Consider the following 26,376-nt stretch of genomic DNA (forward strand, 5'->3'; position numbering starts at 1 on the left):
ACTTATGGAATTTTCATGATGTTCATAGAAAAAGACATTTGTGTTATCAGCATTCCTTTTGACAAAGTGGTTGCGGACGAAATAATCTCAAAAACACATAAATATATGAGTTAAGTTATGTTACCGCAATTACTTTGTGATCATTACGTTAAATCAAACAATGTAAGTGAACTAAGTTTAAAAGAAAACGTTAATATTGAACTAGTCATAAGTGATTTAAACGTTCAAGTCCCATCAGTGACAGAAATGGAAGTTGAGCTAGCAAACCAAAGAGCAAACCAAAGTTATCTTATTTGTTGTCAAGATGACAAAAAACGCGATTAAACTGTTACGTGTAGTAATAGTTCCTGCCTGATATCTACCTTCCATAAAAGTTGTGTAGTCCCACCAAGAAAACGATTTAGTAACAATTGGATGTGTAAAACGTGTACAAATGCTTTAAAAAAGGTAAAAATGAATAGCGAGAACAACGTCCCCAGTACTAAGAAAGCTTTGGGTGGAAAACGTAAGGTCCTCAGCGCAAAGAATGTGTAATTTGATATGGTTATTCATTACATGTAATTAAATACAACCGAGGGCGGTACTATCGATGGCATAGCGTTCATAAGGCAACAGCATACAACAACAATTTTATCAATGAACGCATTTCTATTAAAATCAATATTCATTTCAGGAATCTTTATTGGACCACGAAGGATTGTATACTTTTTCCTTAAGTTACCTATTCCTCTCTCAATGTGTATTCTCTCATTAGAAATGATCCGCGAAAATTCTGTCTCAGACCCTTCTAGCTGCGGTCTAAGTCCCTTAAAAGCAGGAGTTACTAATGTAGCGCCAAGTGCCTCGATTTCTTCACCTATCAAAAATCCATGATCTTCCATTACTTGATCTCCTTCTTTTACATATTTGACAAATCCAGATTGCCTTACAACTTCTACATCTGTGCTGCGGCCACCGAATCCTTTGGAACAAAAGTTAATTGATCCCTGTGGGGTCATGCTCACCATATATTTTGCGGTATGATGAGACTTATATTTGGAATAACATGAAGCCTTATCAATGATGTTTGAATGCATCTCGCAGTTAATCTCAAAACAGTCTAGTATAGCGATACAATTCGGATAATGTTTTCTGAAAGACAGTGGCATTGTAAGTTTATATGCCTTACTATCAGGCCAAAGCAATAAAGCAGGTGGAAGACGAACGTACATTACATCTATAAATTTCTCAATGTAACGTTTTACTGTTGTACGATGAATGTCAAATCTGTAAGCAAGGTCTTTGTTTCCCAAATTTAATCTAAGCTTCATAAGAGTTAAAATGAATTGTTCTTTAAGTGAAATTTTGAATCTGGGATCATGATGTAAAGCAGGATGTAAAGCATCAAAAATATCAGAAAGTACTAAACATTGAAAACTTCAGCAACAGATTCTTCTTTAATGTTTGGTGATGTTTTTATTTCTTGCATGAAATTCAGTGTTAGAAAATGTCACGATGAAACTAAAATAATGAGTTACCTGTATTAAGTCCGGTGTCATTTTTTCACCAATACAAGTTTTCAACAAATCTCTTTTTTGCCTCCGTATGTATCTACTACTTGTTTTGGTTGAAGTTTGTCCACCAACATCAATACTGGGTAACCAATCTGGATGAGTCTCGTCTGCATTATTGCTAGGTTTCCCTAAATATAGATATAGGTACAACTAAATGGTGTTGTATGTACACGATAAGTTGCTTTTGCAGTTACCATTTATGAAATGCTTCCCAAAAACTAAAATCTCCAAATTAGGTGGCAAATATAAATTCAACTTCTGCACCTTAAGTCAAGCCACTCTTCTTCTTTGTTGTTTCTCTTTATTAGAAGGTGTACAACGTGCATTAACTTTTGGTATTCGGAAACCCACGATGAAACTGTCAAGTATTTTGAACTTTACGAACTGACGTTTGATCAAACAAAGGGAAAAAATTGCAGAAGCGTCTGCTTTTACATGTAAACACAGTTCTCTAAAAATTTATTTTTAAAAAAAGAAACGAAGATGTTGGTTGAAAAAAATTTTATTAAATCACCAAAAAATTAACGTACACTTTAAAATTAAAATAAAGTTTCAATTCCTTCTAATAATAACACAGGAAACAAACAACCGGTTTTTACGAGAGGAAAAGATGGGACGAATCCGACAATACGCAATTGGGATCAATGCGAGAACTTGCAACTCAGCATCCGCTCAGGGTCTATCTTCAATTTAGATTTAATTTAATTCTAATCAATATTTTATTTTTGTTTTGGTTTTTAGAATATTAAAGCGTACTATACAGGTCGTATTCGTCGTGAAACCAGAGCCATCCAGGAAGGAATAAAGAAATTTAACACCTATTTTCTCTCCTACTTGATCGGCGAAGTTTCTCCGGAGAACGGCCGGGTCGTGTCTCTTTCCGGCCTTATGGCCAGAAAGAGCAATGTGGTACGGAAGAACACTATGGTCCCTGGAGACGCATTGTTTACAGTCGGGGAAAAAACGACAGCAGAAAGGAACACCGATCGAGTGGGATCACTCCCGGGGGTCCTGCTTCCGCTTTATATCCGTTTGATTTTTATTGGATGGCGACATATGAGGTAAGTGTTTTAAAAAGGTATATATATGAAGTGGAAATGACAGAAAACAATTCACAAAAATGCACAAACAACCGAGCCCCTCCAAAAGGTGGCACAGCAAAAAGGGAGAAAAGATAAATTGTCCAGTGTAGAAAAAAAGCTGGAAGCCTTCATGAAGATAATGGCGCAACTCATGGACATCCTGAGTGCATACACCAACAACCAACACCTAAAAACCCTCGCCGGAGCAGCCAAAGCTCTGTTGACAAACGAAAGCAGTGTCAACAGCGACAGCAGCAAAGACGACCAAAGCAGCGACAGCGACGATGTCGAGGAAGAGGAAATTACACCTGCTCCCTTCACTAAAGGAATCCAAAGAACACCAGAAAAGAAGAAAAAGAACAAAAAGAAAAAAAAGAACAAAAGAAAGAAAGAAGACGATCCCGTTGCAGGTAGCATCGCCAGTGCACAAACCAGCCAGACAAAAGACGCCACATGATGACCAGATCTACAGCTTTCTCTTTTAACAACCCCAAGACTCCAATCCGGATACTCCAATGGAATGCAAGATCCCTTAACTCAAACGGAACCGAGTTTGCAAAGTTTTTATCTGAAATGACATCTCCTCCAAATATCATTTGCATTCAAGAGACGTGGCTAGACGAGTCTAAAGAGTTCGAAATTGACGGCTTCGATCACATCAGAGCGGACAGAAGAGACAGGATTGGAGGAGGAGTAGCGACTTTTGTCGCCATCGGCACCCCTTTCCGACAGATTGATCTGCCGCCATCCACACTAGAAGTAGTAGCAGTAGAGGTCTTCACCGACGGAAAAAGCATCTCCATTTGCAATATCTACCACTCAAGTCAGGAGAACGATGTGCAAGTTTTTGAAAATATCCTCAGAGATTTACCCCCAGACTCCACTCCTTTACTGTGCGGAGACTTCAACAGCCACCACGAAATGTGGGAAGGAAAGAAAAACGACCACAAAGGGCTCAGTCTTGTATCTTTCATCGAAGAAAACGGGCTAGTTGTACTTAACGACGGGAACATAACGTACAGATCCAGTTCAGGAGCATCCTCCGTCCTAGACTTGACGATAACAACGCCAGATATTGCTGCAAAGTGCAGTTGGTTGGTTGTATCTGAATCAACGTTCGGCAGCGATCACCACCCAGTAATGACAAACATCGCCATACCGGTCCCCGTGGAGCGCAGCAACAACAAAAGGTGGAATTTTAAAAAAGCTGACTGGGTCGGCTTTGCTCAAACGTGCGCAGACATATCCTACATGGACCTCTTCTCCACCGATATTGATGTTTTCAATGACAATGTGACTCACGCCATCATCCTAGCAGCCAGCAACCACATCCCAGTCGTGCGACAAGGACACCACAAGCCGGGCGTCCCATGGTGGAATACAGCGTGTGCAGACGCCATCAAAGAAAAAGAAAAGGCCTGGGTGAGAGCAAACGCATCAAGAAATCCAGACGACTACAAAATATACAGCACCTTACGTAACAAAAGCCGATCGGTGATGCGAAACGCAAAGAAAGAGCACTGGCAAGCTCACTGTAGTACAATAAACAAGAACACAACGTCCCGTGATCTCTGGGAAAAAACCAACCAAATGCTGGGGCGAAACAACAAAACAAAACCGATCTCGGTGCTACTCGACAAAAATGGGGCGTGTGTTACGGAGCCATCAGCAAAAGCCTACCTATTTGCAAAACATTACAAAGCAGTGAGTAGCGACACCAACCTTTCAGAATCTTTTCTCCAACACCGCCGAATCTCCGAACAATCCATGGAAGATGGTGAAGCGGACGAGCCGGAAGGACGGATAGGAGGCGCGGAAATGAATGCAAATTTCTCAATGCAAGAGCTGACGACCGCCCTAAAAGAAGCAAAAGATACAGCAGTGGGAAGCGACCGAATATCTTTATCAATGCTACGTCACTTACCGGATACAGCCCTACGTACGCTACTGGTCCTGTACAACGAGTACTGGATACAAGGCACGCTACCGATAGGATGGAAGCACTCGCTGATCATCCCATTGTTGAAGCCAAACAAAACTGCATCGAAACCGGAGTCATACCGGCCAATCTCGCTCACCCCGGTGCCATGTAAAGTCCTAGAGAGAATGATCAAGACCAGACTCTCTTGGTACCTTGAGAAAAATCTCCTCCTCGCCCCAAATCAAAGTGGTTTCCGACGAAATAGAGGGACTATGGACAATATAGTGAGGCTCGAAAACTCGGTCAAATCGGCCCTAAACAACAAAGGATATGTGATGGCAGTCACGCTCGATCTTGAAAAAGCCTACGACATGATCTGGATAAAAGGACTAATCTACAAGCTCAAAAAGCTCGGCATAAGAGGTAACATGCTCAAGTGGATTACCTCCTTTTTGGTCGATCGGACAGCACAAGTATCGTTAAATGGAACTCGGTCCGAGCTCTTCTCCTGCCTAAACGGCACACCACAAGGGAGTGTCATCAGCCCGTTATTGTTCATTATCCTCATTAACGACATTGCCAAGAAACGCCGCTCCTGTATGTCGGGAATGTACGCCGATGACATTTTCTTCTGGCAGAAGCACCGAAACATACTTCCTGAGAAAGAAAGTAGAAAAGGACACACAAGATGTTATCGTCGAGCTCAGACTATGGGGCTTCCTAGTTTCGGCAGCAAAAACCGGAGCAATAGTTTTTTCCAAGCGGAACATACCCGAAAATTTGAGCATCACAGTAGACGGAGCTAGCATCCAAGTGCAAAAGTCAATCAAAATACTGGGCATGACACTAGACAGCAAACTAAATTGGTGCAAACAAATAGACGACGTCGTCAGCAAGTGCTCAAAAATTTTAAATTTACTTCGCCTCATATCTGGAACGAAATGGGGCGCACACGCAAAGCCCATGCTACAAATCTACCAGGCCCTGATCCGCTCAAAACTCGACTATGGAGGAGAACTCATCGAGTCCGCCTCTACCACAACAAAGAAAAAACTGGACAAAATCCAAGCACAAGCGCTGAGAACAGCGGTGGGTGCGCCAAGGGACACTGCAACAGAGGCCCTGCTACGAGAGACGGGCGAAATGCCCTTGTACCTGAGGAGAAATCTCGCCAGCGTCAATCATTATATAAGGTGCTATGAGGTGAAGTCTGACCTGCTAGCAGAAAAAGAAGAGTGGTTCAAAAACGGCAAGCAGTGTTTCCTCTCCAGAGTCGAGTCCGTGACAAACACCTTGGATCATCATCCGAGCTCAGGCGAGAAATTATCCATCAGTAAGCACCCGCCATGGCAGGCTCTGCTTCCAGAAGTCACGACGTACACACCAAACGACCTGAAATGGCAAAAAGTGGTCCACATATACACAGATGCAGCAAAATCAAAAGACGGGCGATGTGCTGTTGCCTTTGTGGTACCAGAGAAAGACATCGTTGAGCAGAAGCGTCTGGTGGACGGGTTGGCGACAGCAAAGTGCGAACTCGTAGCAATACACCTGGCAGTAAAGTGGGCAGAAGCACATGCAGCACTGGGGAGCTTTGTTGTCCTAACAGACTCAAAAAGGCATTGCAAAAACTCACCTCAAGTAAAGAAAACAACAGTGTCAAAACAAGCACCGTGGACACCTGGCGAGCACTCTCCAGAGCTGGCACAACTGTCAGCTTTTCGTGGGTAAAAGGCCACAGTGGAATATCCGGTAACGAGCAAGCTGATCGTGCTGCCAAAAATGGGCTGGAACTAAAACCCAGCCTCAGCTGCAGAAAAGACACAAACGACATCCGTGAAAACGCTGAAGACCTCCTTCTGAAAGAATGGCAAGGCCTCTGGGACAAGCCAAAAACGGAATGTGGACGTTTCATGAACAGACACAGCCCAAACGTGTCCAGACTCGCCTCCCTGTTCGGCCAGTCAAGAAGTGAGCAAGTGTTCTTATCGCAAATTCGCCTTGACATGCTACCACTAAACTATCGTCTGTTCAAACGTAAAAAACATCCAACCGGTTTCTGCAGCAACTGTGACGCCGAAGAAAAAGAAAATGTCGAACATGTATTGCTGGCCTGCCCGGCGTACGCAAAGGAGCGAGAAGAAATGGTGTACGAAGTGAGCGAAAACACTCCCACATTGCAAGAGCTGCTAAATTTCAACGAGGAGGTAACTCTCGAAGCCGTATTGGATTTCTTTAATGCCATAGGCATCAAAGCCCGACTCGGTTTCTAGCATGAGAAACAAAAACCCTAAAGCCGGTGCCCAGCATTCTCCCTAAAACGCATGTGCAAGTGGCGTAAATAGGCCTGCCGGCCTGGAAACGTCAAACCCCATCTCCAAAAAACCAACCAACCAACCAACCAGAAAACAATTCATTTTTTTCTTGCACATCTATGTGATCTGTCTTCTATCTCTCGGACCGAAATCAACATGCTGTTTGAAGAGGACGAGTACCCTACCGTGGAGCCAGTTAAAGGAGTGAAGTATAACGGAACTCGCTACAATTCCGAAAAGGGGTTCATTTATCACCTGCAGAAGAGGACGTAATAATTATTTTAATAAGCTAGTAAGAAAAATTTTTATATTTTAATCGTATTTGTATGTGTTTATTTGTCGATCAACTTTCGTTATATACCACTGAAATACCATAAGAAGGAAAATGGTGGTTGCAAGGCCCGAATCAAATCAGAAATGGAATCTGGAATGTTTAGCCAGCATGGAACCAATCATCATAACCATCCTCCAGAAACAGAAGAACAGAAATTGCTTACTGTAGTCAACGCTTGCGTTGACGCTGTTGGAGTTGATCGCACACGACCAAAAATAGTTTTTGACGCCATTCATCGAGAGTAAGTACCCAAACCACTTAATTCTAACAATTCGTGTTATTAAGATTTTGATCATTTTAGGTACCCAGGCGTTCCTATAGGATATGGTGATGCTATGCAACGTAGGTTGCAGCGAGCCAAACGTAGACGGCAGCGAGCCAAACGTAGACGGCAGCCACCAATTCCAGCAACGGTTGAAGAGGTTGCTCATTTAATCGAAGAGTATCCTGAATACTGGTAATATGATAAAAATATTTTTGTTTGGAAAACACGTATATATTTTTTATTTTGTCTAGTGATGCATTCGAAGGAGGGGAATTTTTACGAGGTCACGTTAAGGTCGTTGATGGGGAAGAAGCGCTTGTTTTCTTATCGCCTAAACTGTTACCTAAGCTAAGCGAGGCCACTGAGATACAAGCCGATGCCACTTTCCGTACCCTGCCTGGTCTCTTCAAACAGCTATTTACGTTGCACATCACCAAGTTCAACCTGGTATGTTTTATAGAAAAAATAATAGAAAAGAAAAAAAACACTAATGGATTTAAATTGTATACAAGGTTTTCCCATTCGCATATGTTTTAATGACCAGAAAAACTCGAGCTCTCTATGATGCAGTCATGGAAAAGGATTATTGATGTATTTGACGAGGTACATCCGGATCGTTTCATTGGCGTGGATCTAGTGATGTCCGACTACGAGTCAGCAATTCAGGGGTCACTGACTGCAGCACTTCTTGGTAGTCAAGCTGTCGGATGTTTCTTTCATTATTCACAGGCATGGATCAATTTAAATAGCTCGTCTGTATGAATGTCTTTAATTGCCTAATTATATATCTTAGGCTTTATGGAGAAGAGTACAAAATATGGCCTCTAAATCGCTTATAAAAACAGACCAGTTATTTCAAAGTACGTGAAGGAAATAATCGCCCTTGCGCTTTTACCGGCAGATCAAATTTTGGCTGGATATTAAGTAAATGTCTACAATAGACCCTGAGCGGATGTTGAGTTGCAAGTTCTCGCATTGATCCCAATTGCGTATTGTCGGATTCATCCCTTCTTTTCCTCTCGTAAAAACCGGTTGTTTGTTTCCTGTGTTATTATTAGCGGGAATTGAAACTTTATTTTAATTTTAAAGTGTACGTTGATTTTTTGGTGATTTAATACAATTTTTTTTTACCAATATCTTCGTCTCAATTTTTTAAAATAAATTTTTAAAGAATGGTGTTTACATTGAAATTGTCAGCTGACGGACTGAACACCACAAAGTGAAGTCAATGTGGTATGGCCTCTGCCATGGCAGTGGGGAATATTCCCCTTAGTGATACATTTAATCTTTTCAAACTTTCTCCTTACTCAGAAAGTTTAGTGGAAAAGGAAAAAAAGATTTATTTGGAAAAGTTGTGTACCCTAAATATTGATTGCCCCTATGTTCTTCCAAACGAAATGTGGCAAAAACAAATTTCTTTGCTAGAAAAGTTCCTGCCTAACATAACTGTTCATGACATTTACGTTTTCTTAATTGCAAGAAGAAGTAGGGACACTGAATTGCAACTTAATGCCCACAAAACTATGTCTGATTCTCTGCAATATGTCAAGTGGGGCTGGGTATCTGCCTTGTCAGGAATCCATTTGCCTAACGACAAAGTTTTAGTAAAGGCTGCTGTCCATCATTCACAGTCATTGAGGAAAAAAGAAGTTACACCGTGGGTTGCAATTCATCCCAACAAATCTATCATTGCAGCTCACTGTCCTTGCACAGCTGGGTAAGACAAATTTTAACGTAAAATGGTTTCTAACATGTAACACACTCAGAGTTGAAACGAGCTTCACGAGAGCTTGAGCTTTAGCTCAAAAGCTCACTCATTTTGTGAGCTTTGAGCTTGAGCTTCGCTCTTTTTGAAAAAGTGTGAGCTTGAGCTTGAGCTTTTGCCTCATGAGCGGAAGCTCACGCTTGTGGCGCCATCTAGCGGCCAAAATTGAAAGTGGTTGAAAAAATGAGACAAGTCTCCACGTTTGGAGGTGGAAAGCTGTCTGTGCTACTTGCTAATAGCCTAGCCTATACTAGTTGCTTAAGCAGACCGTTTTCTAAACGAAGGATCTCTTAAAGCCTCCAAAAGGTTTGGATCGTTTTACTACCATTAAGAAAATTTTGTGTAAGTGTCTGCCTGCTAACAAGTTTTTATTTATTTGTGACATTCGTCATTTTGGTAACAAGAAATTAAACATAATTTTAATATTCAGGGAATTCAACAGCGCGTCACCATCCTCCGCTGCATGCGAACGACTTTTTAGTACAGCAGGACTCGTCTTTGTACCGAAACGAAGTAATTTGTCTGATTCCAACTTCGATAAACTCGTCTTCATGAAACAAAACGGTGTGTCATCTAGGAAATGGAAGAGTTCTCCATCGAAGACTCATCAAAAATGATCAATGATTCGAACTTGGCGTATTTTATTAATTACTTTTCTCGGTCTATCCATTTGAGATTTGTCATTCTCATTCAATGTTAGACCATTGAGCATTGACCACTTTCTCGTGAAAGCAAATCTGAAAAAAATACACCGTTTTGATTGTCAGTTATCAAAGGTAATCTATTAATAAAAAGAACTTGGAAATGAGCTTGAGCGAACTTGAGCTTGAGCGAAGCTCAACTTCTTTTGTGCGAGCTTGAGCTTGAGCTCCGCTCACTTTTAGGCCGTGAGCGGAGAGCTTGAGCTAAGCTCACGTTTCGGTGAGCTAGTTTCAACTCTGAACACACTATTTTAAATAATTTAGGCTAGGAAATGTTTGTTGACACGTTGGTGCACTTATGTACAGCATCATCTATGCGATGAATGTGCCTTGTACTGCTCAAGAAAACAAGTGGCTTGATACCCACACAAAACATCACATAGTAAGTTGAATATACAAATCAAACTATACATACGCTTATAATTTGACTTTTCTTAGGGGCTCATCCACCAGCTATGTCAACTGAATACTTCACAATAAAAAAACACAGACGAAGAAGAATTTAATAAGAATAAAAAGATGAAAATGATATCCACCACAACGATTCCGGAAATTACATAAGAAGAAATTTCTTCTTTTCACAGTAAGCTGGTTTCTCAGCGCGCAGTCCAGTTGTACGTCCTTGATGAATTTGCTGCGTTCTACCAGATCTTCCGACTCCCATCACAGAAATCTTTAACGCTGCCTTTTTAAACAAACCATTTGAAACAGTGCTAGCAGAGATCGATAGACTTCTTCAAACTGACCTGCTTACAGTTACAGCAAACCAATCAGAATCTGTGCAAAAACTAACTAAAGGACAAACCAAAGCTAAGTTGTGGAACATCTATCGATCTAGACTTTGCACTGCATCGAAGTCCCATACCATTTGCCACACGAACATTGTGAAACCATCTACGTCGCTCCTAAAATCAATTCGTTATCCTGCTGACAACATTTTTTCAACTGAGGCAACAAGGTATTTGTAATTCTTTGTGTATTTGGTTCTAGTGTATAAATAAAAAATCTCTATTTATCTAGGTATGGCATTGAAAATGAAACCAAGTGCCTTAAGAAAGGAATATGCTGGATGCGTGAACGAAATCTCCACCCATCATTTACCGTGACGAAATGTGGATTAATATTGTCGACTAGTTTTCTGGGAATGGCAGCATCCCCTGACAGCTTGTTCTTCTGTGAATGCCACGGTCGTTGTGTGGTAGAAGTAAAGTGTTCATGGAAACATCGTAATGCTGCTTCATTAAGTCAGGTTACTTTAGATAACAATGATTTTTGTTGGATGTACGACTGTGAGGAGGAAGCATTCTTCTTTAAAAAAAACAATCCGTACTTTTATCAGATTCAACAGCAAATGATTGCTTGTGATTGTACTTATGGAATTTTCATGATGTTCATAGAAAAAGACATTTGTGTTATCAGCATTCCTTTTGACAAAGTGGTTGCGGACGAAATAATCTCAAAAACACATAAATATATGAGTTAAGTTATGTTACCGCAATTACTTTGTGATCATTACGTTAAATCAAACAATGTAAGTGAACTAAGTTTAAAAGAAAACGTTAATATTGAACTAGTCATAAGTGATTTAAACGTTCAAGTCCCATCAGTGACAGAAATGGAAGTTGAGCTAGCAAACCAAAGAGCAAACCAAAGTTATCTTATTTGTTGTCAAGATGACAAAAAACGCGATTAAACTGTTACGTGTAGTAATAGTTCCTGCCTGATATCTACCTTCCATAAAAGTTGTGTAGTCCCACCAAGAAAACGATTTAGTAACAATTGGATGTGTAAAACGTGTACAAATGCTTTAAAAAAGGTAAAAATGAATAGCGAGAACAACGTCCCCAGTACTAAGAAAGCTTTGGGTGGAAAACGTAAGGTCCTCAGCGCAAAGAATGTGTAATTTGATATGGTTATTCATTACATGTAATTAAATACAACCGAGGGCGGTACTATCGATGGCATAGCGTTCATAAGGCAACAGCATACAACAACAATTTTATCAATGAACGCATTTCTATTAAAATCAATATTCATTTCAGGAATCTTTATTGGACCACGAAGGATTGTATACTTTTTCCTTAAGTTACCTATTCCTCTCTCAATGTGTATTCTCTCATTAGAAATGATCCGCGAAAATTCTGTCTCAGACCCTTCTAGCTGCGGTCTAAGTCCCTTAAAAGCAGGAGTTACTAATGTAGCGCCAAGTGCCTCGATTTCTTCACCTATCAAAAATCCATGATCTTCCATTACTTGATCTCCTTCTTTTACATATTTGACAAATCCAGATTGCCTTACAACTTCTACATCTGTGCTGCGGCCACCGAATCCTTTGGAACAAAAGTTAATTGATCCCTGTGGGGTCATGCTCACCATATATTTTGCGGTATGATGAGACTTATATTTGGAATAACATGAAGCCTTATCAATGATGTTTGAATGCATCTCGCAGTTAATCTCAAAACAGTCTAGTATAGCGATACAATTCGGATAATGTTTTCTGAAAGACAGTGGCATTGTAAGTTTATATGCCTTACTATCAGGCCAAAGCAATAAAGCAGGTGGAAGACGAACGTACATTACATCTATAAATTTCTCAATGTAACGTTTTACTGTTGTACGATGAATGTCAAATCTGTAAGCAAGGTCTTTGTTTCCCAAATTTAATCTAAGCTTCATAAGAGTTAAAATGAATTGTTCTTTAAGTGAAATTTTGAATCTGGGATCATGATGTAAAGCAGGATGTAAAGCATCAAAAATATCAGAAAGTAGATCGAAACTACTTAACCCTGTGTAATATAGTCATTTTCTTATCCTGCTTTAGTTGATGTAACATAGATTTACTAAGTTTCAGTTTTTCTAATGCATCAAATGCAGTCAATTCAGCTTGTTGTCTCTTTACCAATAATTCTTCTATTGAAGCACTTAACATCTCTACCTTTCTAAGGGCTGCATCCCTCTCTAATGTCATTTGTTGTAGTTGGTGTTGAAGCGATGTTATTTCTTCTTGGAATGGATCATTTTTCATTTCAGGAATGAAAGTTTGTTCCATGTCATTCAGTGTAGTGTAATTAACTGACTAAACATTGAAAACTTCAGCAACAGATTCTTCTTTAATGTTTGGTGATGTTTTTATTTCTTGCATGAAATTCAGTGTTAGAAAATGTCACGATGAAACTAAAATAATGAGTTACCTGTATTAAGTCCGGTGTCATTTTTTCACCAATACAAGTTTTCAACAAATCTCTTTTTTGCCTCCGTATGTATCTACTACTTGTTTTGGTTGAAGTTTGTCCACCAACATCAATACTGGGTAACCAATCTGGATGAGTCTCGTCTGCATTATTGCTAGGTTTCCCTAAATATAGATATAGGTACAACTAAATGGTGTTGTATGTACACGATAAGTTGCTTTTGCAGTTACCATTTATGAAATGCTTCCCAAAAACTAAAATCTCCAAATTAGGTGGCAAATATAAATTCAACTTCTGCACCTTAAGTCAAGCCACTCTTCTTCTTTGTTGTTTCTCTTTATTAGAAGGTGTACAACGTGCATTAACTTTTGGTATTCGGAAACCCACGATGAAACTGTCAAGTATTTTGAACTTTACGAACTGACGTTTGATCAAACAAAGGGAAAAAATTGCAGAAGCGTCTGCTTTTACATGTAAACACAGTTCTCTAAAAATTTATTTTTAAAAAAAAGAAACGAAGATGTTGGTTGAAAAAAATTTTATTAAATCACCAAAAAATTAACGTACACTTTAAAATTAAAATAAAGTTTCAATTCCTTCTAATAATAACACAGGAAACAAACAACCGGTTTTTACGAGAGGAAAAGATGGGACGAATCCGACAATACGCAATTGGGATCAATGCGAGAACTTGCAACTCAGCATCCGCTCAGGGTCTATCTTCAATTTAGATTTAATTTAATTCTAATCAATATTTTATTTTTGTTTTGGTTTTTAGAATATTAAAGCGTACTATACAGGTCGTATTCGTCGTGAAACCAGAGCCATCCAGGAAGGAATAAAGAAATTTAACACCTATTTTCTCTCCTACTTGATCGGCGAAGTTTCTCCGGAGGTCTTTAGTGTTTTTGGCTTGATCCACCGTACTAATAATTTGGTAGAATCATGGCACTCAGGGCTGAACAAACGTATGAGAGGATCGCATCTCAACGTGTGGGATTTCTTATGTAAGTACACATTCTACTTTTAAACAGTTAAATCTTAACTCATCTGATTTTATATTTTTTTAGCTTTCCTCAAAGAAACCGAGAATTTAAAAGTTCGGGACTTTGAGGCCGAATCAGCAGACAGGCGATCTACGCGGCCTAAACCAATTCGTCAGCGGAAAAGAGACGAATTTGTAGAAAAAAATGAGCACGACTTCATTGAGGGAACTATCAGTTTGCGGGAGTTTCTTAGAATTTCAAGAAATCTTACGGAACCTGATGTAAATATAATCATAAAATTTATCCATGTATACGTGAATTAACGTTTTTTAAATATTTATTTTACAGCATGATGCTCGTAGTCGCATGGATTCTAATGACTCTTCCAATAGTGGTACTCCCGATCAAGAACGACCAGCGGTTCGACCTAGACGCCGATTTTTGGCTGGATCAGTCAGGGCAGTTCTGCCTCCTCCTCCTCCTGCCGAGGTTCATCATCCCGCTGCCGAGGTTCAGCAGCCCAATGCGGAGGTTCAGCTGCCCGCTGCTGAGGTTCAGACACGGCCTGTCCGACGCCGCAATTCACCTCGGGTCACTCGTGTGCCCCATCATCTGTCAGATGATGGGGATTCTCCAATTACAAGACCTACACGCCGACCTCGTCTTAATCCCCGACCTTAAACTTAAAATGTTCTTTTGTGTTTTGATAATTCTTCTTTTTTACTTGATTTTTTACACCAAATTTGTTTCCCAATCAAGTTTTATTTCGAAATATAAATAATAAAATAAGAGGGCTATCGTATGTTTTTGGAGGTGGCATTTGTTAGTATTAGTTTGGGGGGGCAACAGTCGATGGGGGCTATAGTCGACCACATGGGGGGGCATTAGTTAAAGGGGGCAATCGTCGCAAAGCCAAATAAGTTGCATAAGAAATTGATTTAATATTGGATTGTTGAAAACTTTCACATTAAATAACGCATATTAGGTGTTATACATAGACGTAAAATATAGCTATGGTTATTTGCATTATCTGTCTATTTAACCAACATCAGAATTAATTTTTGGCTCTATGGGCAATTGGGCACTATATGGCTTTGGCCTATGAGCAAAATGTAAACTTTCTTTCCGATGTCACAATTGAGAAACACGCAAAGAAGCATTCTTTGGGTGTCGATAGGGACAAAGTTATAGTGTGCCTCAGATCATCATAATAATTAAAAAAAGTATACGTTGAAAACGAGTGAACGACCCACTCGAAGACACAAATATAAGAGGGCGTATAAATATGAAAGAATTTTGCGCGAAACAAAACTCGACTCAACGATTTTTCAACTCAAAAAGTGGAATTGAAAGCAAAAAGAAGTAAGACCTTGACTCCTCTAATATAGTTATAATAGATATTTGTTACTCGACGTTTACCCTTATCAAAATGCCATGCGTTTTTTTCATTTTTCCCTTCTATAAAAGTAATTAATAAAATTACTTGACTTGACAAGAATATAGTTTTAAAAAATTTGACGTTTAGCTTGAAATAAGTCATTAAAAAACTTTCTTAATTTAGTCTGCCTACAGCATCCATAATAAGTAGGACAAATTATCTTAAGTCATCTTTCCACCAAATTAAGTTACAAAATACAGAGGCTCCTTAAATTTTGTACAAAAAATATTCAACTAAATGATTTGGTAACAGTGGCAGAAAAAAAAGCATTATTACGCACGTCAAAACGCCACTGAATGGTAAGGATCTCATGCTTCTAGTCTTACACTTATCCAGCACGTGTCCGTTCTACTTGTTTGCCGTGAATAAAGCAATTAAAATCCCAGAAACGTTACTCGATTGCAAGGTTTCAGAAATGTTCAACAGTATTAAGTGTGTGTTTTAGTATGACATCATGGCCTTGAAACAAAAAGTACCCTTGGAACTTTTTTCCTGACAGGAATAAGGGGAACCATAGTCGATCATCAGCCCACATTTCATGAAACGGGATATCTTGGAGCTTAAACCATTTTGGCATCATTTCTAAAAAAAAATGTATGAAGAATTAAAATATCATTTGGTAAGGATTTTGTGAAAATGTACTATTTACACATACCTTCTGTTTCAAAATGTTGACCTTCATACATTGCTGATGTAAAAACATGAACTTCTAGAATAATGGGATCTCCAACAAATTCAAAGTTGATCATCCCCACTTGTTGTAAATTGGCAGGTGAAACTACAAGTCCACTTTCTTCTCTCAACTCTCTCATGTTGCATGCATACCATGAATGTAAAAGTAAAATCAAAACAATAATCTAAATATATTTGGATTTAATTTAATCATTTAAGATGTCATTTTGATACCTAATTGCTGCTTCACAAATGCTTTCATTATCTTCCACCTTTCCCCCAAAACCATTCCACTTGTTACTTCCAAATCCTCTCTTTTTATAACCAAGCAAAACTTCGTTTGGCTTTCTTATCAAAACTAATGTTAGTACTTTACGAGACATAATGGTTACCACGATATAATTTACCAATAAGGATTCTATCAAAATGACCGGGCCGCGGTATATCGTGTCAAGGCCTACTTAATGCCTAAGGCCTGTAAACTCAAATACCTCCTATGGTGGGTAGGCGTTCCCTAGAAAAACAAGGGTTATGATGACACCATCTAGCGCTCGCTATTATAGCCTCGTTAAAAAATACCCCCAAAAAACTTTAACACTTGTTATAGTTACATAAACACATGAATAATGATAATAAAAAGGAAATCAAATTTTTGAAATGAAAAGTGTGCTAGTTTGACAGCAATATGTCAATTGAGTTGTTAAAAAGAAAAAAGAAGTATGTTAAAAATATATAAGTTTTATTATCATGTTAATGAAAAGTTTTCTTCTTGTTCTTGTAGTTAATTGAATTAATCACATAGGAAAAAATCTATAAACGGATTAAACATTTTCACTTAGAGATAAAATTAAAAATTTATAAAATTTTACTCACATTGATAACATGACATAATATAGACTTGAACCGACATACTCAATTACTCATATCCATAAATCTCTAGATGGAGTCCTTAGGGGAGACTGGAGTAAACCGGGACAGTTTTCATTTTCCCCCTATATCTCCCAAACTAATAATTTAATTAATTTATTATTTTGTTTTTATGTATTCCATACTGTAATGTACCCCCCATATTTTTTATATAATTTAATAATAAACCATTTTCCCATGTAAGACCTTTAAAGTGTTCTTAGATTTGTAGGAGGAGCCTATTTTGAGGGGTAAGTGAGGACACTAGGGTGGGTGGTGAGGGACGTCCTAGTGGTGGCAATACTAGGTAGTATTACCTAGTTTTTTCACTACTTTTACCTAGTTTTTGGTCCATTTTTCTACCTAGAAATTACCTAGTAATAGTAATACATAGTTTTTTAAAATGATTACCTAGATAATTACCTAAGTAATTTTGATTTTTATGCAGCGTTGTCAAAATAATGGCAACGATGTTTTTTATTCATTTTTCTGTGACACACTTGATATTTCTTTGTGCAGGGGGCTCAACGTTTTTTCGCGCCCACAGTCCCTCACCACGTCTCATCTTTCACAGTCTCACACCGATTTCTTCAAGATTTTTCACTACAAATTTTAGACTAACTAACTATTACTTTATAATTTATAAAAAAATAAAAAATAATTAAATTAAATTAAAAAGGGGGATAAAGGATTACTTGGATATATTGGACAAGGGAGAATTCGATGCGGAAATTGACCCATTTTCTTTCTGGAAAGAAAAGTCAGGGAGGTTTTCCAATCTGTCTGGAATAGCATTGCAATATCTGGCCATGCCAGCAACGTCTGCATCCGCAGAGCGACTTTTTTCTTGCAGTGGGCTTTCTTGCAAATGCAAAAAAACAAACGTGTCATCAGTTTTACTAGAATCGCAAACGCTTTGCAGATTCAATAAGAAATTTGACATAAACCCTTAATCTGTTTTTTTCTTTTTAGTAATTCAAATAAGTGAATACAAAGAGATTCAAAATCGAAGTCTATGGTAATTTTTTATTTGGTATGGGTACTGCAGCTTACATTTGATTTTTTTGGAAATTAAACATTTTTGAAGAACCTAGTTTAAAAGTTGTACCTAGTTTGAATTTTGAAACTAGGTACCTAAATAACTAGGTAATTACCTAGTTAAAAATTTTACCTAGTTTTTTACTACTTTTACTAGTACCTAGTACCTAGTTTTTTTTGCAATTACCTTACCTAGTTTTTTCGAAAACTAGGTAAATAACCTAGTAATACCTAATTTTGTAAAAAAACTAGGTATTTTACCTAGTAATACCTAGTAACAAAAAAAACTAGGTTGCCACCACTAGTCCCGATTTCCCGATAAAGACTATTTTATTAAAACGTTAATATTATCTACAGTAATTGATCGAAAATTAGAATTTTTGTTTTTAACGATAAAGAAATGATTAGGCTTCATTTCCATATTAAATTTACATGCCATTTGCGATTAATTTTTTTCTAGAAACATTAAATGGCGGAGACAAAATTAACTAAAAAAACCGTTTTTTTAGTTTTGTTAATAACTAATACAGTTATTGACAAAACTCAACCAAATTTCATGCCAAAGTAATTTGTATGTATTTAAATAACGTAATAAAAAAAATTTTATTTTATTAAAATCTACTATTTTTCCCCCTACTGTCCCTCTTGACCCTGTGTCCCGGCATACTCCAGTCTCCCCTATCCCCCATCCCAATAGAGTGGTTCGAGGTTGCCATCTTGGATAGGTATTTCTCCCAGTTTGGTGCAACCTAAAACAAAAAACCATAGGCAATTTTAGTATTTTTGGTGGGAAACGAATGAAAGTGAACAATTTTTGTAATGGGTGTAGTTTACAATGCCTGAACTTTCAATATTTTCAAAAATCTTGAACCGATAGCAAAGAATCGGTTGTTAGAGCTTTTTTCGTCGTTGAAAATTGATGGTCCAAATTGGATTGACAAAAATCTTTGGAAAAAATATCGTGGTGCCATTCCAATTGTTCCGGCAGTGACGTGGCCTAAGCTAATTGACTATTTTCAAAATGAAAAAAGTCGAAATACTGGAGAACCACTGCAAGTTCAAAAAGAAGTTATTGCTGCCATGGAGCAGAATCTGGATAACCAATGGTTTATGGAGTTTAGTGGGTTAGAGCTGACAAACAACACAGTCGTGGTGAAAGCCAAGGTATATTCATCAAACTATTTGTTCATGTTATGTGAATCACATTTTATATTGTATTTATACATAGGTTACAGCATCACAAACATTAAGTACAACGTACTATCCTTGGGTAGCCTGTGCTAAGGACGGCATGGTTCAATTTGCTCATTGCACATGTCCAGCAGGGTAATATTTCATCTAACTATCATGCACTTTGTGAAAAGAAAAAAAACTTAAAACTGTATGATTCCCTTCTTTGCTAGAACAGATTTCGACACAGCAATAACACCTACCCATTTTTTTTAACAAAGAAGAGAATGAGAAATAATCTGTAAACTGACAGCTGGCTGGCACTATTTTTCTAAAATTGCCAATGCTTTTTTGTTTGAGGTTGCACCAAACTGGGAGAAACACCTATCCAAGATGGCAACCCCGAACCACTCTATAGTATTTGTATATAGTAATATTTTAATATTGAAGCGGATAAAGGGGCATTACCCCACAAAACCACCCTACAAGGTTGCTAACCCGACTACAAGATGCAGATGCAGAAAAGACGCCCCGTCCTAGAATTGATAAGAATAGTTATCGGGGAAAGTAATCTAGAATTCAATTAAAAGTTAGAAACGTCCCCCTATTATTAGAGTATAAGTAGCAGAGTCAAAGACAACAAGGAGGAGTTGTTTAGATCCTGAGACGCGTATGTCCCTGACCAACGTTTCCCAAACGTGTGCCTGAAGATAAGTCTAGTTCGGTTCTCTTTCATTGTTGTGTATTCCTTTTTCGAGTTGCTCTCTGTGTATTGTAGCCGTACTTCAATAAACGGATTCTAGTTCGGGATTCGTCCGTTACAATATGCTTTATTGTACAATGTTTTATTGTGAATACATAAACCCTATGGAAGTGAATTTGTTTTTTAATCATGAAATATATATAATAAAAAACAATGGGCTTCTTTATTGCTGATTAATAGATGCCACGTTTATCCCTAGACAACAAGTGAATTATCCAGAGGCATTTTGGAAGAGAACAAGTGGTCCCTAGGGACCACCGAGCGTGGGAAGGTTTCCTCGCTCTAGGGCAGGAAAACAGCCAATATCAATTAGCTCGTAATCGAGTTAATTAGCTAAAAAAATAATAGCTTTCTGCAGATTTGGTAATACGGACGGAGAATGCGGAAGATCTTCCTCGTTATGGTGGAAATTACTGTGTCACATATAATATTTACATATTATATGCATATAAAATATTTATAGATAGTATCCATACATAATATTTATATATGTTATTTTTAGAAATAATATTTATAAAAATAAATTTATTAAATTATTAAATTAAATTATTTATAAAAAATGTAAAACATTTATATATAGTACCTATATATATGAATTATATGTAATATTTATATATAACTTATATAAACACAACAACACAATCAAACTTCATCACAAAGTCCATATGCCCCATTTCGCACACACACACACAAAGTCGTCACCCACCGAATAACAATTCTAAGTTAACGGCAGAAATACATAACCTGAATTGACCTAAACCGAGCACCATCATGGCCTTTCTAGTTGAACTCCACGAGGCTGCGCAAGAACTCATTAGGGCACAAGGAATCCAAGTTATTTGTCCCAGGCCAGCGTTTAAGGAGCCTGTAGAAGGGGTGTTGCTTCCTGAGATCGAGATTGAAGACAAGATTACTCGCATAGCAATAACGTTTAATTATGCTGAACCCATAGAAATTGGACATACAGGCTCAACTCTTGTGGATTGCGAATTTGAGGTTCAGGATTTAAACAAATTCATGCATGATTTTCCCTTTAACACTGAGTCCACCACTCAATCAGGCCAAAATTGGGGGTTTTGGGGGTTTACGATTTTCGGAAAAGGGTGACGAAGGCATCGCAGCCAGTCCCCGTATAAACCATTTTGTGCGGAATTTTGCGGAAAACACAATGGTGAAATCCGCAATGTTGTAGCTAGCATAGTTTTTAAATTATTTAATAAAAACTAAGGGACCCCCCCAGAAATTGTAGTGTTTTTTCTGATTTTTGACATCAGTTTTCGGGCAAACCAGACCTTTAAAAAAAAATCTAATTTTTTAGAATGAAAGATTTTGCCCCCCTCCAGAGACATCTCGCCCCGTTTTTATTTTAAACGGTTATTAGCAGAGATATTGGCAAATGAAAATCTTGAAAATTTTTCTTCATTTTCTGAAGATTTTCGCCATTGACAGACGTCATTTCGCCACGCCATCTAGCGGCCGATTTTGGAAACAGCAAGGGAGATCTTTTCTTCTCGCCATTACTTTTTTTCAAACTCCAACTATCGATACCTAACCAAACCCAGCTGTAGTACATCGATACCATTCTTTTCTCAATCATTCCGCGCAGTCACTGTCTAAACAACAACAACAAGGTTGAAATGTCCTCGCAAGAAGATTATTCCGATTACTGTTGCACATATTGGTGTTTTCAACGTTTTATGATGGCATTCCTTAATTCCTATCTTGCATGTTGACTAGGTCTGTCTCATTACTACGGATTTGTTTTAGACGTCACTGGTATGAAGTCACTGGTATGAAGTTTCTGGTAACATAAGTGTCAGACATGTTTACTTGTTGCGTGAATCTAACTTTTATTTTTCTATGTGTGTTGACTAGCTCTCTGCTTCGCTGGGATTTGTTTTAGACGTCACTGGTATGAAGTCACTGGTATGGAGTCTCTGGTAACATAACTGTCAGACATGTTTACTTGTTACGTGAATCTAACTTTTATCTTTCTATGTGTGTTGACTAGATCTCTGCTTCACTGGGATTTGTTTTAGACGTCACTGGTATGAAGTCACTGGTATGGAGTCTCTGGTAACATAAGTGTCAGACATGTTTACTTGTTGCGGGAATCTAACTTTTATCTCTTTAGGTTTGTTGACTAGCTCTCTGCTTCACTGGGATTTCTTTTGATGGCAATGGCCCAGGTTCTGCAAGTGCCATGCAATTTCTTCTGACTATTACAATCAGGTATTCCAGTTGCCTGGTTTACATCTTTCATAGTTACCATGTTGTTTGAAACGTCTTGCAAACAGCACAGACACACTCTTTGCGCAATTAGGCAAGTTAACGCGTCTGTCTCAACTACTCATCCGATCATAAAAAGTAATTCTTAGGAAAGGGACAATAAGTGTTGCAATTAATGGTAGGTTTCACGTGTTTTTATTCGCTTTAGCCTTATAGTAGGAAAATTTGCTCTTTATTTGAGCGTCCGTAAGAGTGACAACAGCAAATCGAGCTTTCAGGGCTGTAACTGCAGCGGTGGGTTTCAGGGATGGGTTGCTTAGAGCAAGATCTTTAATGAAGTTTGTTTGTTCATCGTCATCTTTGGATCCTCTTGGCCGGTTATCTCTCGTCGCTGATTTTTTTTGTGTTTGGAGTTTGTTTATTTCGGTGCGAATATCATTTTCAGATGGCAGGCAAAATTCGTTCGGATATCGCGACTCCAACATTTCAAGCATTTGCGCTGGACTCTTTTTGTTCTTCTTGTCGGCTTCTCCGGAATTGTAGAGGCTTTTAATGTCACTCCGATAATCTTCCACGTACTTCGTACCGTACATTTGCCCTACTTTCGGTCTCTTTGCCCAGCCACAACGGAATGTAGGATCGAGATAATCTTCTTGAGTCGGGAGATAGGAATCTGTAGAAACATCCGCGTTATCTGATATTGAGCGAAAGACAATATCACCAGCATCTTGTAACTGTAGTGCTCTTTTCATAGCATAAGTTTTCATGTCTTTATGACGATTTAGGAAGTCGACAGTTGTAACCGCAGATGAAATAGTTTTCTTTTTCCATTTCGCTGATCTTTTGGTGAGGGCGTTGTCAGTCAAGACAGTTATACCGGTTACTTTTCCTTCTACTTTTTCGGGTTCAACTGGGGGATTTAGTTCTGTTCCTTCAGCTTCAACATCGCTGACGTCTGAAATAGATTGATCCGTGTCGTTTATTGATTCTGCGTCATCTAGTTGTGTGATGGGCAAAGATTCCTCTTCTTCTAGCGTTATGTCTTCGTCTGAGTCTTCGTCAAAGGCAGTTTGCTGTACTGTGGTGCATCTTCGTTCCGATGGAAGTACACAGACAAATTTGCCTTGTCCTTGATCTGTAGTTAAGAAGCACAGTTATGTAAGAAAACAAAGTTTGTGAGTGAGTGACAAGAAGGGGAGGGACGTTGCCAAGTATGACTGGGAAAACTTTACCCGAGTGTTGAAAGACGCGCAACGAAAAATCAGGAAGGCTGCTAAAGTTTTCGGGCATGGTTTGGGTTGAAATATGACGTCCAGTTACATTATCCTGAAAGCAAAATAGCACATCGTTTGCTCTACCAACGTACTTCTTTAGTTGCCCATCTAGCGCAGCAAATTCAACTTCAATTTTTTGCAGCCTTTCTCTGTTGAGCGTAACTAATTCGGAGGTGCAGTTATGCAATCCGCCATTTGCTTTGAGAGCAACAACAACTTGAGCAGGAGTGACGCAATTGTGACCTTTCAGAGAAAATAATATTAGTAGGTTTCACAATTAGGCCGCACATTACGTAATTACCTTCTTTACACTATGAAATTATACGTTGCATAGAACGAGCGAAATGTGCGTCGAGAACCGATTTCCCGTCCTGCGTTTCCGTATGGATAATGCGTGAAATTTCTATACCATGAGCATAGGATAGGTATGGTATCAGCAACATCAACATCGTATTCTGGTAGCACCCCGCATTGTCGGACTGTAAAATTATTTGATCGATGTTTGGTAGATGTTTTCTGATGGCCAATATTACGGCCTCCAAAATAGAGATAACGGCAAGTTTGTCTTGTTTATTTTCGTTGTCGACGATGTGATCCAGGTACAGTTTATTGAGAAAGGGAGCTGAAGTCTCTTCAAAGTTTTCCATAGTGTAATACTGGACCATCGATCCATGCCAGCTCATGCCTCTCTTCCCGTAGTAATCCACGGTTTTCTCTCTGAAATAAAGTGGATCAAGTTTCATTTTGTAATCGAGAGTGATCACACACAATTTTTTCCCGTTATTCACACATTCGTCTTTCATGTGATCAAAAATCTTTTGAATTGACATTTGCTGGTTGGTGACGCGCATTCGATGACCCATATAAAGCATGGCCTTTTCTTCGCAGCCGATCAAAGCCTTTATAGCTGATTGTGCTGCGTCAAATCCGGAACCGTCAATTTTTCTTTTTAGGTAATGGAAGCAACAGAAAAGATTACGACAAGAATCACAAAGGTTTTCAGGTGCCGTTCGATCCTCGCCGAGACCATAACGTATGTCATGAGCAGTACACGGTATCTTTTCGACAACACCATTGTTGAAGCCATATGTCAAGTAGCGTTTGAAAACTTCCATTTCAACCAAAAGACGCTGTCGTTCTGTAGCGCTACCACTGAAATGGGTGATGAGCTTCTCTATTATGGCAAAGCTGTCATTCACCAAAAACCCAGTAACATAATCTACAGCTCGTCTCAATATTGCATCAGAATGAGTAAGGGTATCTGCGATCATAAAAAAACTTGAACGTTTAACCTTGTTCACTTCAGTAATTTCTTGCGTTGCGATGTATTTGCAATACATGTATGCTCTTGTGGTTTCTCGAGATACAGCGGGATAAATTTTTTCAACTCCATCTACTTTCCAACGTTTCGTTCCCCATGAAAAGAAGGAAACATTTTCGGAAGAGAGTATGAAAGTGATGGCCGAGTCAACAGCGACAGATCGAAAGCGGCGAACACTTCGTAGCGTGGGTGTAAGTGTCTTCCCGGATAACAGTTCTTGCATATCGCACTTCCCCTTTCGGAATCCGTCTTTACTTATAGTCACATTTCCATTCTTGTCACACATTTTTTTTACTTCCGCCCGTGTCAGTGAAGAGCAAAGCAAAGCTCTGGTTGTCCGCAATTCTACTGTTTTTTTTTTACTGCTGATGACATAGTCTTAATCATGACATGCGACACGGATTTACTTGACTTTTTTGTAACTCCTTTCTCTCTGAATTCTTTTACAGTTGCCGCCAAGGAAATTTCTGCTGCTTCGCCACACAAAATATTGGAAATGAAAGTAAACATTTCTTTGTAAACTTGGAATACTCTCGTTTTCATGGATTTAGCTTGTGGTGAGTTATCCATCCATGTGGTTACACAATAACGCTTTGCCTTAGCAGGCAAATGCCGTATAATTGGAGAATTTGGATCCATACCTAATCCTGTGTACATGCCGCGCGGATTTTTGGAAAAATCTGTGCCGGTATTCACATTTTCACACACCTGTCTATGCTGCCCCAGTTGGACTTCATTTCTTCGCCGTTTACTTGAAGACGGCACATCACTTTGTACTGCATCTTGACACTCACAATTACACCGTCTGCAATTATTGCAACTATCGCAAACTGCTGATTTACATTTACACGAGAGGCCTGCCATTTCTCTACTCCACTTGGATAAGCATGCCTGGCAACTAACTTTACTTTTGGTTTTTATTACCATCCCTCTTTAGCTTAGCTTTTTGGTCAAGTGTAAAGTCACAGGATGGGTAACGTGAAACAAAGGAAATGAAAGGGTAAGGGTAAGAAACGGAAGAAAAAACCAAAAGAAAAATTATCGGTTGTCCCAGTGGGACCAACTTCCATGGATCTTGTAAACTTTCAAGCACCAACTCGACATGATCAGTTTACATTACCGGAAAAATCTTATTTCATAAAACAATTACGTCCCATTAATATGCATTTCTTAATTAGTTCGAATGAAAGGTGAAAATATGAAATCCGGCATCCGTACACGACATTCCAGTAAAGCTCCCGTAGCAAATCCTCTCAGAAATCTATCCATTTGACTTCCGTCACATGCGCCCGGCTCTGCCAAGTCAGCCAAGAAACCCACTACAAGGTAATTCTGAAATTGAGCTATGGAACACAACATGAACTGAATTTCAAAACATTAAATTCCAATAGGATCGCCATCGCATTACTACTGAATATCGTGAAGTGTGTCGCCTCTTGACACGAGCCC

General features: G+C 38.7%; 2 protein-coding genes, 3 long non-coding RNA genes and 1 pseudogene across 5 annotated transcripts; 2 read left to right on the plus strand and 4 right to left on the minus strand.

Moving 5' to 3' along the window:
* Positions 1–551: 551 nt before the first annotated feature.
* LOC123466376 lies at positions 552–1,397 on the minus strand (the record flags this gene model as incomplete). Its single annotated transcript, XM_045176168.1, has 1 exon — positions 552–1,397. A coding segment is annotated over one exon (846 nt), but the record flags the coding sequence as incomplete, so codon positions are not given.
* Positions 1,398–1,517: 120 nt separating this feature from the next.
* On the minus strand, positions 1,518–1,926 carry LOC116927519. The gene is made up of 2 exons (XR_006649182.1): positions 1,748–1,926; positions 1,518–1,681 (listed from the first exon to the last, which is right to left on the minus strand). It is a non-coding gene; the product is annotated as an uncharacterized LOC116927519 (long non-coding RNA).
* Positions 1,927–7,288: 5,362 nt separating this feature from the next.
* LOC123474237 lies at positions 7,289–14,859 on the plus strand (annotated as a pseudogene).
* Positions 13,131–13,539, minus strand: LOC123474350. The gene is made up of 2 exons (XR_006649021.1): positions 13,361–13,539; positions 13,131–13,294 (listed from the first exon to the last, which is right to left on the minus strand). It is a non-coding gene; the product is annotated as an uncharacterized LOC123474350 (long non-coding RNA).
* Positions 14,860–15,498: 639 nt separating the features above from the next.
* Positions 15,499–16,686, minus strand: LOC116926866 (7,8-dihydro-8-oxoguanine triphosphatase). The gene is made up of 3 exons (XM_032933795.2): positions 16,461–16,686; positions 16,210–16,361; positions 15,499–16,136 (listed from the first exon to the last, which is right to left on the minus strand). Exons 1-3 carry the CDS (start codon positions 16,607–16,609, stop codon positions 15,964–15,966), a joined length of 474 nt encoding a protein of 157 aa, XP_032789686.1. The 5' UTR covers positions 16,610–16,686; the 3' UTR covers positions 15,499–15,963.
* A 4,959-nt stretch (positions 16,687–21,645) lies between these two features.
* LOC123474307 lies at positions 21,646–26,371 on the plus strand. The gene is made up of 6 exons (XR_006648923.1): positions 21,646–21,907; positions 21,979–22,043; positions 22,115–22,179; positions 22,238–22,335; positions 25,377–26,253; positions 26,319–26,371. It is a non-coding gene; the product is annotated as an uncharacterized LOC123474307 (long non-coding RNA).
* Positions 26,372–26,376: the final 5 nt, after the last annotated feature.

Source organism: Daphnia magna, linkage group LG7 (genome assembly GCF_020631705.1).
Source record: "Daphnia magna isolate NIES linkage group LG7, ASM2063170v1.1, whole genome shotgun sequence".
In the NCBI taxonomy this organism is placed as follows: domain Eukaryota; kingdom Metazoa; phylum Arthropoda; class Branchiopoda; order Diplostraca; family Daphniidae; genus Daphnia; species Daphnia magna.